The sequence below is a fragment of the Gaeumannomyces tritici genome, assembly GCF_000145635.1.
Source record: "Gaeumannomyces tritici R3-111a-1 unplaced genomic scaffold supercont2.4, whole genome shotgun sequence".
Lineage (NCBI taxonomy): Eukaryota > Fungi > Ascomycota > Sordariomycetes > Magnaporthales > Magnaporthaceae > Gaeumannomyces > Gaeumannomyces tritici.
The window spans coordinates 4,383,708-4,397,633 of record NW_008804548.1 but is presented as its reverse complement, the minus strand read 5'-3'; the positions used below and the strand labels follow the sequence as shown (position 1 = coordinate 4,397,633).

General features: G+C 62.1%; 6 protein-coding genes across 6 annotated transcripts in view; 2 read left to right on the top strand and 4 right to left on the bottom strand.

The window, feature by feature from the left end:
* Positions 1 to 98: 98 nt before the first annotated feature.
* GGTG_08910 (hypothetical protein) lies at positions 99 to 3,795 on the bottom strand. Its single transcript, XM_009226752.1, has 3 exons — positions 3,037 to 3,795; positions 512 to 2,980; positions 99 to 451 (listed from the first exon to the last, which is right to left on the bottom strand). The coding sequence occupies exons 1-3, from the start codon at positions 3,376 to 3,378 to the stop codon at positions 350 to 352; spliced, it is 2,913 nt and encodes a 970-aa protein (XP_009225016.1). The 5' UTR covers positions 3,379 to 3,795; the 3' UTR covers positions 99 to 349.
* Positions 3,796 to 4,078: 283 nt separating this feature from the next.
* On the bottom strand, positions 4,079 to 5,282 carry GGTG_08909 (hypothetical protein). Its single transcript, XM_009226751.1, has 3 exons — positions 4,984 to 5,282; positions 4,675 to 4,915; positions 4,079 to 4,614 (listed from the first exon to the last, which is right to left on the bottom strand). Exons 1-3 carry the CDS (start codon positions 5,272 to 5,274, stop codon positions 4,343 to 4,345), a joined length of 804 nt encoding a protein of 267 aa, XP_009225015.1. The 5' UTR covers positions 5,275 to 5,282; the 3' UTR covers positions 4,079 to 4,342.
* A 111-nt stretch (positions 5,283 to 5,393) lies between these two features.
* GGTG_08908 (hypothetical protein) lies at positions 5,394 to 7,562 on the bottom strand. Its single transcript, XM_009226750.1, has 2 exons — positions 7,442 to 7,562; positions 5,394 to 7,390 (listed from the first exon to the last, which is right to left on the bottom strand). The coding sequence occupies exons 1-2, from the start codon at positions 7,490 to 7,492 to the stop codon at positions 5,552 to 5,554; spliced, it is 1,890 nt and encodes a 629-aa protein (XP_009225014.1). The 5' UTR covers positions 7,493 to 7,562; the 3' UTR covers positions 5,394 to 5,551.
* A 454-nt stretch (positions 7,563 to 8,016) lies between these two features.
* Positions 8,017 to 9,839, bottom strand: GGTG_08907 (hypothetical protein). Its single transcript, XM_009226749.1, has 3 exons — positions 9,708 to 9,839; positions 8,425 to 9,657; positions 8,017 to 8,365 (listed from the first exon to the last, which is right to left on the bottom strand). The coding sequence occupies exons 1-3, from the start codon at positions 9,774 to 9,776 to the stop codon at positions 8,339 to 8,341; spliced, it is 1,329 nt and encodes a 442-aa protein (XP_009225013.1). The 5' UTR covers positions 9,777 to 9,839; the 3' UTR covers positions 8,017 to 8,338.
* A 595-nt stretch (positions 9,840 to 10,434) lies between these two features.
* On the top strand, positions 10,435 to 13,329 carry GGTG_08906 (dynamin family protein; the record flags this gene model as incomplete). The annotated part of the gene is made up of 2 exons (XM_009226748.1): positions 10,435 to 10,552; positions 10,604 to 13,329. 2 exons carry the CDS (start codon positions 10,435 to 10,437, stop codon positions 13,327 to 13,329), a joined length of 2,844 nt encoding a protein of 947 aa, XP_009225012.1.
* A 235-nt stretch (positions 13,330 to 13,564) lies between these two features.
* Positions 13,565 to 13,926, top strand: part of GGTG_08905 (hypothetical protein) — a gene marked incomplete at its 5' end in the record, with an annotated part of 1,039 nt that continues 677 nt past the window's right edge. Inside the window, one exon of the mRNA XM_009226747.1 lies at positions 13,565 to 13,897. Coding sequence (XP_009225011.1) covers positions 13,565 to 13,897 — 333 coding nt within the window. The remainder of the gene's footprint in view (positions 13,898 to 13,926) is intronic.

Below are 13,926 nucleotides of genomic sequence, written 5' to 3'. Positions count from 1 at the left end.
CTGGAATTCGGTGGGTGTCAGGTCCAGTTGCGGTGACAATGCCCAAGAGACCCCTGAAGCGCCCCATTGACACTAGCACGGGCCACATGCAGCCGACCCTACGAATAGCCAGGCACCACAGAGAGCAGGCACACACATGCATACAGCAGACATATACAGCAGACACATACAGACACATACAGAAGCCACAGACACTGCAGCCGATCCCATGAGCGAGCACAAAAACATCATTAACAAAACTACGCGGATATCATGCTCCAAACGTGTACCACAGGCCAATCATGGCATAAACAACGCCCTGCCACCAACGCCAACAAATAAAACCACCGAAATGCGTAAACATTAAGCGTTACTCCTCCTCAACCAGCCGCACCTCGGGCGAGTTGAGCAGGATGCGTTTGCCGAGATCTTCGCGGGGCTTTCCATCTCGGACGGCACCAAAATCGAGGATCTGTGTGCGGGTTAGTAAGAGCAGACACGAACAACACAGGACAGCAGAAGCAGAACTCACCTCGATATACGTAAGACCGGCCCTCTGCACCGCGGCTACGCATCGTCGCCCGTCAAACTTGACCTGCCACACCCCGGTAAGGTCCGTGAGCAGGTCCTCGATGCAGTCTCCTGTGGCAATGTCCCACATCTTGACTGTCTTTTCGCTCCCCGAAATCACCTTGCGTCCGTCATGCTGGAAACAGGTAATGGCGGCTGTGTGCGCCGTCAGGATGCTCTTGCACTTTCCCGTCTCGGGGTCCCAGATGCGCAGTGTGCTGTCGGCGGCGGCCGAAACCAGACGCTCGTCGCGCAGATCCAGCAGTCCCACCAGCAGGCTATGCCCCTCGAGAGTGTGCAGACACGCGCCCGTCTCAAGGTCCCAGATGCGCACCAGCGAGTCCATGGACCCAGAGATGCAACGGTTCCGCTTGTGGTCCAGCACCACAGAGTACACCTTTTGGCTGTGGCCGTGCAGCACGTGCAGCTGCTCGCCCGTGCTGATGCGCCAGACGCGGACGGTGCTGTCGTAGCTGCCAGACACCAGAGTGTCGGCGTGGGCCGAGATGGCGCGCACCGAGTGCGAGTGGCCCTGCAGGATCCGCAGGAAATACGGGCACTCTGCGTCGTTGGCCGGCGGCCCTGTCTGGATGTAGCGGCGCGACCCCGCCTCGGGCAGACGCCACACGCGCAGCTGGCTGTCGCGCGAGCCCGTGATGATGAGCGGCTTGGGCGGCATCATGACAGGCTTGCCATCCGGTCCCTGGCCCATGTCGGTGGGCATCAGGATCTGCAAACAGCGCACAGTCGACGTATGACCATAAAACACCTGCGTGCACAGGCCCTTCTCGATATCCCACACGCGTACAGAGCGGTCTGTGCTGCCAGACACCAGAATATTCCCCTCGTACTGCAGCGCCCACACGCCGCCCTCGTGCCCCTCGAGCTTCTGGCGCAGCTGCCCCGTGTGAGTGTCGTAGACGTGGATCAGCTGGTCGTCGCTGCCCGTGATGATCTTGTCATCGTCAAACTGCAGGCAGGTAATGACGTGGTTGGGGTGTGCCGCAAATGCGACGTGGCCGGGCTTGACCTTGCCGCTGGTCCAGTTCTGGCGGATCATGTAGTGGCGGCGGAACAGCGACTTGAACAGATGCAGACGGCGCAGGGTCGGCATGCCGATGCCGGGGTCGCTAACGGCCAGAGCTGCGGCCGTGGCGGCTGCGATGGGGCCCTCCCTCTTGTGGCCCGGCTCCTCGGCCCTGTCGTCCCTGGGCGCCTCCTGGGCGCTGGCACGGCGCTTGGACCGGTCTGACGGGTTTCCTGCCGGCCCCCGCTTGCGCTTGGAGCTGCGCAGCTTCTGGGCGGGCCTGGCCGACCGGATCAGCTCGGGCTCGGCGACCGTCATACGGCTCTGCAGGCTGAGGTCGACCTCGCAGCCGTGCACGCCCACCGGGTCCTGCCAGCCCCAGCCCTGCTGGATAGCCTTCTCCAGCTCGCCGACGGGCAGCTCAAAGCCGTTGCGGTCCAGCAGCTCCTTCCAGCCCGTCTCGTTGCCGTCGATGATGCTCCTCCACAGCTTGGACACCTGGGCGGCGCGGCAGAGGTCGCGGTGGTCCAGGTACGACAATATGTGCAGCGACAGCTCGATGGGCAGCTGTTTTAGAAAGTCGCACTTGAGCGCCGGGTTGACCACATCGGCCACCATGTGCAGCGTCTTGCGGGGGCAGCGGCGGAGCAGCTGGTACATGACAAACGTCTTCATCTCGCCCGGCATCGAGTCGAACGTCTCGAGCATGGAGCGCGTGTCGAGCATGTTGTGGGCGTCGTCGTTCCGCACGAGCGCCGACTCGGGTACCAGCGTGTCGTCGTCGATGGTGGACTGACTTTCGAGCCAGCGGGACCTGGCACGGCGGCTAATCGTCTGCGAGAAAGCCATGTCGTCGTCATCATCGTCCTGCGTGTGGAGCTGGGCTGCCTGCAGCGTTGGCGAGAGGCCCGGGCTAGGGAGACTCGCGTCTTGTGCGGCGATGGTGTCCACGGTGGGCCTGCGACGGAACGGCCGGGGCTGCGAGTCGTCGCCGTCAAACGGCTCGGGGTCCGTCTCTGTGATGGGGGGAGTGGCCACGGATCCGCTGAACGCCGTGTGCGAGTCGCTAGCAGGGCTGGCGGCGTCCAAGGGCTGGCTTCCTGACGGCTCGCCGACGTCCAGCGACCTGCGCCTGACGGGCTCGGTGCCGTCGGGCGTGGCCAGGTAGCCGGCCGCCGAGATGGCTCTCCTGGGCTCAAACGGGCGCAGCTTGTCGGCAACGGCCGTAAGGCTAGGGCGGTTGGTGCGCGAAAAATCCTTCTTTCCGAGCGAGCCATACCTCGCGTTCCTCAGGCCCAGGCCCGAGATCCTACGGTTCGACTTCCTGGGTTGTGTTGCCGGCGTCGGCGAGTCCTGCGTTGGGGTCTCGGGACCCGAGTCCTCCTTGCAGTCATCCTGTTTGGTCTGGTCACGTCAGCAAGGCATCCAAATACTGTAACACGCACCGACACGGTACGCACCGAAAAGTCCTCAAATGACGAGTCCAGCGAAAAGCCGTCGCTCTCGTCCAGATCGACCGTGAAGCGAGCCAGCTCGGGCGGGGTCGGGCGGTTGGCGAGCGGGTATTCCTTGCTGTCCAGCCCGCTCAGCGGTCGTCGTTGGCGGACAAGCAGCGGCGGGTAGGCCCGTTTTGTCGTTGTCGTGGTCGTCACCGTCTTGGTCTCGACGCACTCGGCCAGCTCAAACTGCAGCCTCGACGTCCTCCTGGTGACTGTGTTTTCGTCTTCATCCCAACTGACCGACACCTTTTGACTTGATCGCGGTCGACGGACCTCGGTCTTGACGGCCGGAGGGGACGCCATCGGCTCGGCCCTGGAGGCGAATGGCGAGGTGGCCACGGTCGCGGCGATTGCGAGATTGATGAGACGCGCGCGGATGGGTGACGGCAGTCAAGTCGGTCAAGTCGGTAAGTCGGTAGGTCGGCAAGTCGGCAAGTCGGCAAGTCGTAAGCCGTAAGTCGGTCGAGTGGCAGGACCGACGCGAGACTGACGGGGTCGAGTAGCGATGATGGATTCGTGAGAGGACGCAAAGTGTGGGAGTGGGACAAATGAAAGCAAATGAAATCTCGTTGGCTCGAGTCGGCGGAAAAGGGCGCGCCGCAGCTGCAGCCTCCCACCGCAACCAAAGTCACAACGAAAGCAAGAACGACGGGCGACAGGTGCAAACACGATGCAGCGTCGATGCCTTGGATTTCGGTTTGTGAGTTCCAACCGACAGTCCGATCCTACCAAGATCCGACCGTCGGGCGACGCTGAGTTGGGCAGGCCAGCGGTGGGTCGCTCTGTCTCACGTGCGCCTCGCGTTGGCACAACCTGAGCACGCCACGCCCCTCTGTTATCGGGCTAGTGGGTGGGTTCAAGAGCCGGGGATTCGAGTCAGGCTGCACTTGTTGGCAGAATCCTTCACTGGGGCTGAAATGTGGCTTCTAGCGCTTTTACAGTTACAGCGATCAGGGAGAAAAGCTCCCAGGGTCACGGCACAGGTCTTTCCGTGATCTGAGAAGCCTGGGGTTTAACCCGGTACATCCATATGTAAGCAGGCCAGCGCATGATCCATCACACCGCAGGCGTCAATCCGGCCACTCACAGCCCACAACACCTGCAGCCTGCTGGCGCCCTCGCTTCGTCCCAGCTGGTGTAACCTCCCCGTTTGCAGCACACATGGGACTGTAATCCATATGAGACTGTGGTCCATCGGATGGACTGCCACCTCAGCTCAGCCTCGGCCCAGACCAGGGCAGTGACGTGACAGCCGCATTGCAGCTCACTACCATCTCTTTTCGGCCAATTCGTCAAAGTTTGAGGGGAAGTCGGGTATGTCGGGAAGCATGGAAACCGGGTCGGGCTGCGGCGTGCTGGCTGGCCTAGCCAAGTGCGGGGGCGTTGACTTGGGCAGGATGTCGATGGACACACAGTCGGAGCACACGTATCCGGGCTTCCCTGCAAGCACGTCGTCTGCTGCGTCAAGATGGAGCTGGCTATCTTGGGTCTCGGAGCGCCCCTCGCGCGCCTGGTGCCAGATGCCGGCGTAGACGCGACCTGATTTGTTAGTGTCGCTGGTTCACCGACTGATCCTCGCCAACCTTTGATGCTCACTACCTTGAATCGGGGGCAGTCTCTGGAGCAAGTTCTCGATGCTTCCGGTACCGTCTGCCATTCCACTGCCGCCCATTCTGCTGCCTGCCCACGAAACAGAGACCGTCGAGACGCCGGTAGACTCGTGACGGATCTTGATGGTAAAATGCTCGACCATGTGCTTGGGATCAAGGTCGTTCGCGTCAAAAAGGCAGATGTGGATTTTGACCAGGCTCTCGTCCTCGACCATGGGCATTATGACCTCCTACTCTAGTCAGCCGAGTATCGGGGTATTGGGCACAAGTTAACCGAGGTCAGGGTATGGGCACAAACCAGCTGCTCGAGGATAATCGCGAGGTCCTCCTTGGTGTTGTATTTCAGCAGGACCACCGACTTTGGTCCGAACGCGACCGGCTTCCGGGTCTTCTTGGACTTGGACTCCCATCTGAGGAGATCTTGCCAGCGGGGGATATTTGCGAGCGTGACCTTGCCGACCGACTGGAAACAATCGCGCAGCAGGCCCCTCGCGAAGAAGATGCTGCTAACGAGGGTGAGGACTGTGACTTGAGTCTTTTGGAAGTTTCGGGTTGATGCCATGGTGATGGTTGATGAGCCTGGATGCATGGCCGCGATTACAATGGCAGTGGGATGGAGTGAGCCGACCAGAGGAAGGCACGACCGGCACGTGCCAACTTGATGGTGGCTGGAGCTGTTATATCACGAGCAACAGGTGCACTCATGAGTACAAGGGCTGACCAGGCTTCAACTGCATTACGAACAAGGAAATTGCAAAAGCATAAATCTATCGTGTATAAGTAGTATGTACAAGAAGCAAAATCGTAGAATCGAATCGTAAGCCGTAAAAGCACGCATAACAGTCTGTCGACGTAAACACCATCACTCACGCCATCACAGAAACCTCCCCCCGCTCCCGCTCCTTCTTCTTGAACAGTGACTTGAGCATGTTGCCCTTCTTCTCCTTCTTCAGCACCGAGTCCAACGTCGGGGCCTGATCCCGGCTCCCGTCCTCGATGGCCTTGACCGAGCTGCGCGTCTTCTTGGACCGCGACGACCGCTCGCTCCCCGCCTCGCTGCGGTTGTCGCGGTGCTTGCGGTCGTCGCGGTGCTTGCGGTCGTCGTCCCTGTGCTTGCGACGGTCTTCGTCCTTGCGGCTCTTCCGCTCCTCTTCCTTGCGGCTGCTCTTGCGTTCCGGCACCTCGTCGCGCCGGCTCTTGGTCCGCTTGGTGCGCACCGACATGGCGTCGTCGCCAATCGTGGACCGCAGCGCCTCCGGGCTGATGAGCTCCTCGTCGACCATCGTCCCGGTCTCCTCGTCGACCTCGATGCCGCGCCGCCACCGCTCGATGCTGCTCAGCTCCTCCTCGACCACGAGCGCCTCCTCGTAGTGGCTGCCCGGCCCGCGCTCGTAGTCCTGCGGGTGCGGCGAGGGCTCGTACTCGGTCTGCGCGTACTGCGTGGGCGGGTAGGGGTAGTGCGACGCGGGGTAGCCCGACGCCGGGTAGGCAGTCTCCGGGTAGGCCGACGGCGCGCAGGCGGGCACGGCGCCCATCTCGATGGCGGGCTGGGCCGGCATGGGCAGCGCCTGGCGGGCCTGCCCCTCCCTCATGCGCTTGACGATCTTGAAGCCGCCAAACATGACGACGGTGACGCCGACGGCGGCCGTGGCGGCGATCAGGAACTGCGGGCTGGCCAGCAGGGCAAAGACGGCCGGGGCGCCGCCCTTGACGACGCCCAGGAACCCGGGGCTCATCTTGGTCAGGAGTGCGCTCAGCTCGGCCAGCGTCAGGGCCACGGCCGCGGCGGCCTCGGGGTTGGTCTGCAGCCTGTCGATGATGGTGGCCGCCGAGTGCTGCAGACACTCGGCCTCGATCAGCATGCTTTCGATGCGTTCCATGAGGCTGCGGGCCTCCTGCTCGGGGTCCTTGACCTCGACCTGCTTGGGCTCGAGGTCTGTGCGCGACTCGAGGTCGGGCGGCACGCTGCCGTATGCCAGGTCCATGTCGATGGACTTTTTGGGGCGCAGCGCGGGGTCTGAGCGCGGACGGGTCACGAGGGCCTGTTGCGGCGCCTGCTGGAACGACGCCTCGGACGGAGGCGCGTTGTAGTACAGATCCGCATGGCCAGGCGGCCCGGGGTGGACGGGCAGCACCATGGCCCGCGCGTCGCCGGCTTGACTCGGAGGCGGCATGGTGGCTGCGTGGGCCAGGGTGGGACGCGACACCATCATGTCACGGGGCGCCGTCTCGGCGTAGGGCGAGCGGTAGGCGCGGGGCACTGCCGAAGGCGCCGTGGACGACACCTCGGAGTGGGTGCGCAGGTTAGACATGGTCAGCGGGGGACGGCGGGCCTCGGAGGCGCCGCCATCACCGTGCTTGGTCCTGCTCGTCCTGCTGGTCCCGTTGGTGCGGCTGGAGCGGTGGGAGCGGTGAGAGCGCTGTGAAGACGCCACGGAGCGGCCGTCATCGTCCACAGAGCGGCGCCGAGGGGCCTCGATATAGCGCTGCTCGGGCTTGTGCTGGTAATGCTGCGGCGACTGGGGGTAGTCGTAGTCGTCGTACTGGCTGGGCGGGTACTGGCCCGGGTACTGATCGTGTGCTACCTCGTGGGCGACATCAAAGGTCTGGGCGCGCCTGATGCCGGGCGACGGCCCTTTGAGATGGGCCTTTCTGTCATGGTAGGCGGCCTTGGCGTCCTTGAAGATGCCCAACAGTTGTTTGCCCTGGGTCGGTCAGCAGTTGCGGTACTGGCGCGGTGCTCTGGTGCTTCTTACCGTGCTGATGATCTTCCCCGAGTTGTTGATGATGGTAATAGTTTCCGCCATACTGCCAGCCTCTTGGTCCAGCAAGCAGGCTATATGTGTGTGGCAGATGACTCCAGACGACTGCAGAGGCTGCAGATGACTCCAGACGGCAGACGTTGCAGACGAGATCCAGAGAGGGCGGCGGCAGCATATGTACGGCCCAGCCCAGGTTCACGTGCTGGCGCCAATTTCTGGTGCTGGGAGACGGCCTGGGGCCTCCACCGTTGGTCACTCCACTTGCTGGTCTTGTCCGACGATGGGGCAGAGGGGCCGCCATTTGCTTGTTGATGCATGCCCTGGTGGCTGCCCCGGTGGCATGAGAGCAAAGATTTCCATTTGCCCTTCGATGCGGAGCCGCTGCACCGCTGGATGGCTATCCCTGGCGTCAGGGGTTTCATTGGCCGCGTCCCCACCCTCAGGCGTGTTCTCGCAGGCTGCTCGCAGGCCCTCGCAAGGTCCCCGGAAGCGCTCCGCCTGCCCCCTGCGCCAACCCAGCCCTCACCCAACCGCCCTCACCGCATGTCCAGCCCGCCAAGCGCTGACCGCCGACGTACCCATTGGTTCCAAGTTTTCACGGGAGTGTTTGCATATTCGGGAGACGTTGGGTCTCCCGTGTTTCCGTTTATGGGTGTTTTGGTCTATTTGGCAGGCATACACTTTAGCAAGCTGACGGCACAATTCAGGCTAGGCACAGACTACGCTAGCTTTGTTGTCCTAGGGCGCTCCATTGGCCAGGGGCTTGGGGGCTTGGGCGTTGACACGACACATGAGGGGGAGGGGTCGCCTCGTTTGGCTGACGCGTCTGACTGGTGGACGATGACGAACAGCCTCACTAATTCGTGCCTACGTGCATCTACCATACATTCATTACATGATGACCTCGTTGGCGACGTCCTGTATTGGGTTAGTGAATGCGGGAAGACAGACGAGAGCAGACAGATGCAGAGACTCACCCTCTTCAGCTCCTTAAACGGCAGGCACACGCAGTTCTGAACGCGCACCTCGTCGCCCACGCCGCACTCCTTGCCCAGAATGGTGACGGCCTGCACCTTGACTCCTCCCTTGACAATGCTGGTGCTGTGGCTGGTCGCCGGCGTAGGGGTGCCCTCGACGCGGGCCCAGGCGCCGACGCGGCTCCCCCAGCCAATGATGGAGTACAGCACGCAGGCGTCGTGCTTGACCTCGGCGTCCTCGAGCACGATGGACTCCTTGATGCGCACGCCCGGCCCGATGGTGGCCCGCGGACCGATGGAGACGTTGGGCCCCAGCTTGGCCGTCGGGTCGACGTGGGCGCTCGGGTGGATAAAGACCGGGGCCAGCACGTTGGGGCCCGGGGCGGCCAGCTCCTTGGACTGGCCGTGCCAGGCCTGCTGCAAATACAAAGCGTTGGCTGGCACGGCAGAGCCGGCCGTCTTGATCTGGCGCCAAAAGTCCTTGGTCTCGTAGACGAAAAACTGCTTGTTGTCGGCCATGTCGGACAGGATGTCCTGCTCCAGACGGATGACCTCGTTCTGCGACTCGCCCTCGTCCTCGTCGTACTGCACAAAGCTGGCCTCGAGGTTCTCCGACGACGGGTACGAGGCCAGGCGCGGGCGGTCGGTGCGGCGCTTGATGGCGGTGCGGATCGAGGGGAAGATGACGTCGGTGCTGAACAGGTAGACGCCGCAGTTGATCAGGTTGGAGATGTGCGACTCGGGCTTCTCGACGTAGTGCAGGACGCGGCGCGTGTGGTCGTCGCTAACGATGCAGCCAAAGTTGGTGGCGGCGTCCTCGCCGACGCGGGTGCCCAGGATGACGGCCTCGGCGTTCTTGTCGTTGAACATCTTGAGCATCTCGTTGAGCGGGAACGAGCAGCACACGTCCGAGTTGAGCACAAACAGGCGCTCGGGGCGGCCCTTGAGGATGGCATCGCGGAAGTGGTACAGGCCGCCGGCAGTGCCCAGGGCCTTGTACTCGCGGAGGTACTTGATGGTCAGGCCGGGGAACTCATGGGCGGCGTCCTTGATGAAGTCGCGGAACACGGACTCGTCGTAGTAGCCGATCAGGCAGACCTCGCTGATGGACGGGACCTTGGCGATGGCCGTGAGGCAGTGCCAGATGATGGGGTGGCCGGCGACGTCGAAGAGAGGCTTGGGCACGTCGAGCGAGAGCGGGCGGAAGCGGGTGCCTCGCGAGGAGCCGCCGACCTGTATGCGTTAGCGGGCACGAGAGGACAAGCAAGGAGACGAGTGCCTACCAGAATGACGGCCTTGGTGGCGGCCTCTTGCTGCGTGCCGTTTCCGCGGTGGGGGATTTGCAGCGACATGGTGGCGATGTTGATGTGTCCTCAGTCTCCTCTGGCGCTGCGTCGGCGAGTTTAGATTTTGTGTTTCTGCATGGCCAATCATTTGGCGGTGACGGAGCATGCGGGGTGCTATTGGAGTAGGCACGACGGGGACCAATCTGGCAGGCACGACGGGGAGCCCGGCACCCACTTCACGCTGTTGGAGAGCCAAAGAACTACCTAAACAAGCACTACCTAGGTCGGCACTACGGACCGACGCCTACGTTCTATTCCTATATTCCAGCCAAGGTGTTTACCACCGTCGAGGCCAGGCACTTCACGAGGCTTCGCCGTTAGCGCGACCCACAATTCTACCAGCCAGGCTCCTCGCGGCTTAGATAATTTCTGTTAGTAGCGCACGCCTGATTTGCGGGGAGCACTAACACCTGTGAACGACAACTGGGTGCTCCTCGAGATTCACCAACCTCCCTTCAATTCTGCTCGACCTGAACTTTTCCATCTCCTTCCTTGGTCCACCTCCTACCTGCATTTGATATCAGCACTGCACGCGATATCTGGATTGTGCTCGCATCTGCCCAGCTTGCACCCGATATCTGGCGCCGATATCTGGATTGCACCCGATATCCAGACTGTACTACCCACTCGGCTCCAGATCACGCATTCCCTTCACCCATGAACCATGCCTGCCCGTATCAAAAATGAGCGGCGCGCCCAGACCGTCGGCTCAGCTGCCAGGGCCTCGCTCTCCCCCGGCACAGTCCGCGAGTTCCCAAGCAGGGCTGCCCGGTCAGCTGCTCGTAAGTCCCCGACCTCCCGCCCGATTCTCGATCTCTTCTAATCCATCACAGCTAGCGCGAGCACCTCCCAGGCCCTGGCCTCGCTTCCGGCAGCGTCCGAGGCGGAAGAGATCGACGACGAGGTAATGATAATGGAGACGCGGCCCAAGCGGAGAGGCGCGGCCGTCAAGTCCGAGTTCATCAGCTCGGAGCCGCAGAACGAGTCCTTCTTTGGAGGTAGCATCTCCAACGACTCGGTTCTCAGGCGCAACTTTGGCAAGATCGCCAACAACCTGACTGCGCTGGGCGAGACCCTCGGCGAGCTTCAAACTCTGGGCATCCAGCATGTGGCGGCACTGCCGTCGCTGGTGCTGGTGGGCGATCAGAGCTCGGGCAAGTCCACACTCATGTCGGGCATCGCTGGCATCTCCCTCCCCCAGAGCGACGGAATGTGCACCCGCTGCCCACTGCACATCCGTCTCGCCAAGAGTCCGACCTGGAAACTTCAGATATCGCTCCAGCAGGACTATAAGTTCGACCCGGATAAGCGCCATAAGGAATTCGGCAATTGGATCGACCAACCCCGCGTCACCAGGGAGTTTTGGTCCACGACGGTCAAGGACGACACCGACAGCCACATTCGCATGGCCCTCGGCTGGGCTCAGGTTGCCATCCTGAACCATGACAGCAACTATCGGCAGTACATCCCGACGTACCGTGACCGGCTGGAGCCGGAGCAGGAGCAGCAGGAAAAGGCCCGTCTCGAGGAGCAGGAGCGTCTCGCCAGGGCAACCTTCAGCCCCAACACAGTCGCCCTGCACATTTCGGGCCCCAGCTGCCCAGACTTATCATTTTATGACCTCCCGGGCATCATCAAGACGCCCAAGCACGAAGAGCAGTCGTATCTTGTCAAGATGGTCGAAAACCTGGCTACCAAGTACATCAACGACAAGAACGCCATCATAATATGGGCAGTGGCCATGAACGCCGACCCCGAGAACTCGTCCACACTTACGCTCATCCGCAGCAAAAAGGCCAAGGACAGGACGGTTGGGGTCATGACCAAGGCGGATTTGCTCCCGCAGTCCGGTCGCAATCACGACCAGTGGCTGCATATGCTCCAAGGCAAGCAGCACAGCGTCGGCCACGGGTTCTTCATCACGGCCCGAAAGCCTGGCCATGACCTCGATCATCAGAACAGGTCCGAGGAATCGTTTTTCAACGGCCACGACTCGGACGAAGCCAACTGGCCCAGAACGTTTGAGCCATTCAGCAAGCGATGCGGTCTGCAGGCGCTAATCGTCTTCCTGTCCGAGACGCTGAGCAACGCGTTCCATCAAAGCCTTCCTGGAATCCTCGGTATGATCGAAACCCGACTCACTGACATCAACGAGGAGTTGAAGCGTCTGCCCGACACTCCCCAGCACCCGTACAATGACATGATCCAGGCCATGTTCATGTTCCGAAAGGAGGTTGAGAATGAGCTCAAAATGGACGGCAACTTTGACAACGCCTGGGGAGCGCTGATCGAGACTTTCGAGGCGGACATTCTCAAGCTCAAGCCCAAGTACAACATCAAGGACCCCAAAGGCCCGCGGCCGACGCCGCCCGTGACACCGACGGCAAACAGGACCATCCAGGTTATCGATTTGATTAAGAGCTCCGATGAGGCCCCGGATACGCCGTCCCGTCGTCGGAATCACCGGGCCTTCATGGAAGGCCAAGATAACGTCTCGGGCACACCCAAGCGACCCCGGTATATCAAGGACGAGGCTGACAGCCGGGCCGGCAGCGTGGCGCCCAGCCTGTCGGGTGCAGGTGCGGATATCCGGACGCTGGAGCAGGTGCGCAGGTGCATTCGCGGGGCGACCAAGCACGGGGTGCCCGACGAGATGCCCACCGAGGTCAAGCGCAACCTCAGCCTCGAGGCCATCGCGCGCTGGGATATCCCGCTCAACGAGTTTATGTCGCAGTTCGTCAAGCTTTTGCAGGACGAGCTCCAGAGGCTGCTCAGACGCTCGTTCGACGACCTGCACAACAAGGCCGTATTCTACAACGCGCAGGAAGTGGTGGGCCAGTTCGTGGTCACCCAGGATGCGGCGCTGAAGCAGATGCTGTCGGCGTTGCATCACCGCGAGCGGAACCGGCTATATACGCGCGACGAAATCTCTTTCGACCATTGGCAGCAGTACGAGCGCAATGTACTGACGCACTCGCGGCATTGGTATCGGTGGGGCGCGCACATGGCCTCGCAGCGCAACCCGAGAGAGCAAAGCCCCCTCATTGCCTGGGACAGCATGTCGGCGCAGCAAAAGCACGAGGAGGAGAAGGAGCGGCAAACGCTGGAGCAGGCGCAGGGCCCGGACCCGTACCACAAAGAACTCGAGGTGTGCTCGTACGTACGGGCCTACTACCAGACGGCGGCGCGGCGGTTTATCGACTCCGTCGCGCTGGCCGTCGGGGCCGAGCTCATCCCGGCCCTGGTGAGCAAGCTGGCGCGCGAGTACCACCTGGACCAGTCGCTGGGCTTCCGCACGGGCGTCACCATGGACGAGGCGCGCGTGGAGGAGCTCATGGCCGAACAGCCCGAGGTGGCGGCCAAGCGCGGCAAACTCCAGGACGAGCAGGGAAAACTCGAAAGCGCCATGGCGTCGATAAATAAGCTCAAGCTGGAGTCGGCCGACAACGATAGCGCCGTTGACGTCGGCAGCCAGACGAACCCGGCCACGTCGTTTGCCAGCTGGGGCGAGCGGTTCCAGGCGACAGTTGACGATAACGATGAGGGCGCTGTGGCTTAGGTCCAGGCGTTCGACATGGATGCGTTTTTATGTATTGCGGGTTTGCCGGGATTTTCAGCCGTGTGTTCTATTCCTATTTTGTTTGGTGCCTGGCTTAGCCGCACGGAGCGTCCGCTAGCGGTGTCTGCCTCGTAGGCGCAGTGCTGGAGATGTATAATAGGGCCTTTGCGGTACACTTGAGAGTAGTTGAGCAGATCACAGATGTTGAGCAGATCACAGATCAGACAGAATCAAAATGTCCCCCCATACCATCGACTTCCTTTCCCTCCCGCCCGAAATCCGCAACGCCATATACGTCCTCGTCCTACTCTCTACAGAGCGCCTCATCCCCGACCGCTCCAGGACGCAATTCCCCGCCTGGCCCTTCTATCACCGCGAGGCCCCAGCACGCCCTCCACGCGCCTCCCGGCTGGCGCTCCTGGTGACGTGCCGCACCATTCACGCCGAGGCGTCGCCCCTCTTCTACGGCAACGTCATCTTTGAGCTCGTCGACCCGCGCTCGCCGCGCTGGACGCTCCCGTGGCTGCGCACCATCGGCGCCAACGCGGCCGCCGTGCGGTTCCTGGCCGTGCACGCGCGCGAGCGGCCCGGCTACCG

Coding starts and splice junctions, on each gene's coding strand:
- GGTG_08910 (XM_009226752.1), bottom strand. CDS start 3,378: ATGGCGTCCCCTCCGGCCGTCAAGACCGAGGTCCGTCGACCGCGATCA. Junction 2,981..3,036: donor CGTCATTTGAGGACTTTTCG/GTGCGTACCGTG, acceptor TGACGTGACCAG/ACCAAACAGGATGACTGCAA. Junction 452..511: donor CCGGTCTTACGTATATCGAG/GTGAGTTCTGCT, acceptor ACCCGCACACAG/ATCCTCGATTTTGGTGCCGT.
- GGTG_08909 (XM_009226751.1), bottom strand. CDS start 5,274: ATGCATCCAGGCTCATCAACCATCACCATGGCATCAACCCGAAACTTC. Junction 4,916..4,983: donor CGATTATCCTCGAGCAGCTG/GTTTGTGCCCAT, acceptor TGACTAGAGTAG/GAGGTCATAATGCCCATGGT. Junction 4,615..4,674: donor GAGACTGCCCCCGATTCAAG/GTAGTGAGCATC, acceptor CTAACAAATCAG/GTCGCGTCTACGCCGGCATC.
- GGTG_08908 (XM_009226750.1), bottom strand. CDS start 7,492: ATGGCGGAAACTATTACCATCATCAACAACTCGGGGAAGATCATCAGC. Junction 7,391..7,441: donor CGGGGAAGATCATCAGCACG/GTAAGAAGCACC, acceptor TGACCGACCCAG/GGCAAACAACTGTTGGGCAT.
- GGTG_08907 (XM_009226749.1), bottom strand. CDS start 9,776: ATGTCGCTGCAAATCCCCCACCGCGGAAACGGCACGCAGCAAGAGGCC. Junction 9,658..9,707: donor CCACCAAGGCCGTCATTCTG/GTAGGCACTCGT, acceptor TAACGCATACAG/GTCGGCGGCTCCTCGCGAGG. Junction 8,366..8,424: donor CGTTTAAGGAGCTGAAGAGG/GTGAGTCTCTGC, acceptor AACCCAATACAG/GACGTCGCCAACGAGGTCAT.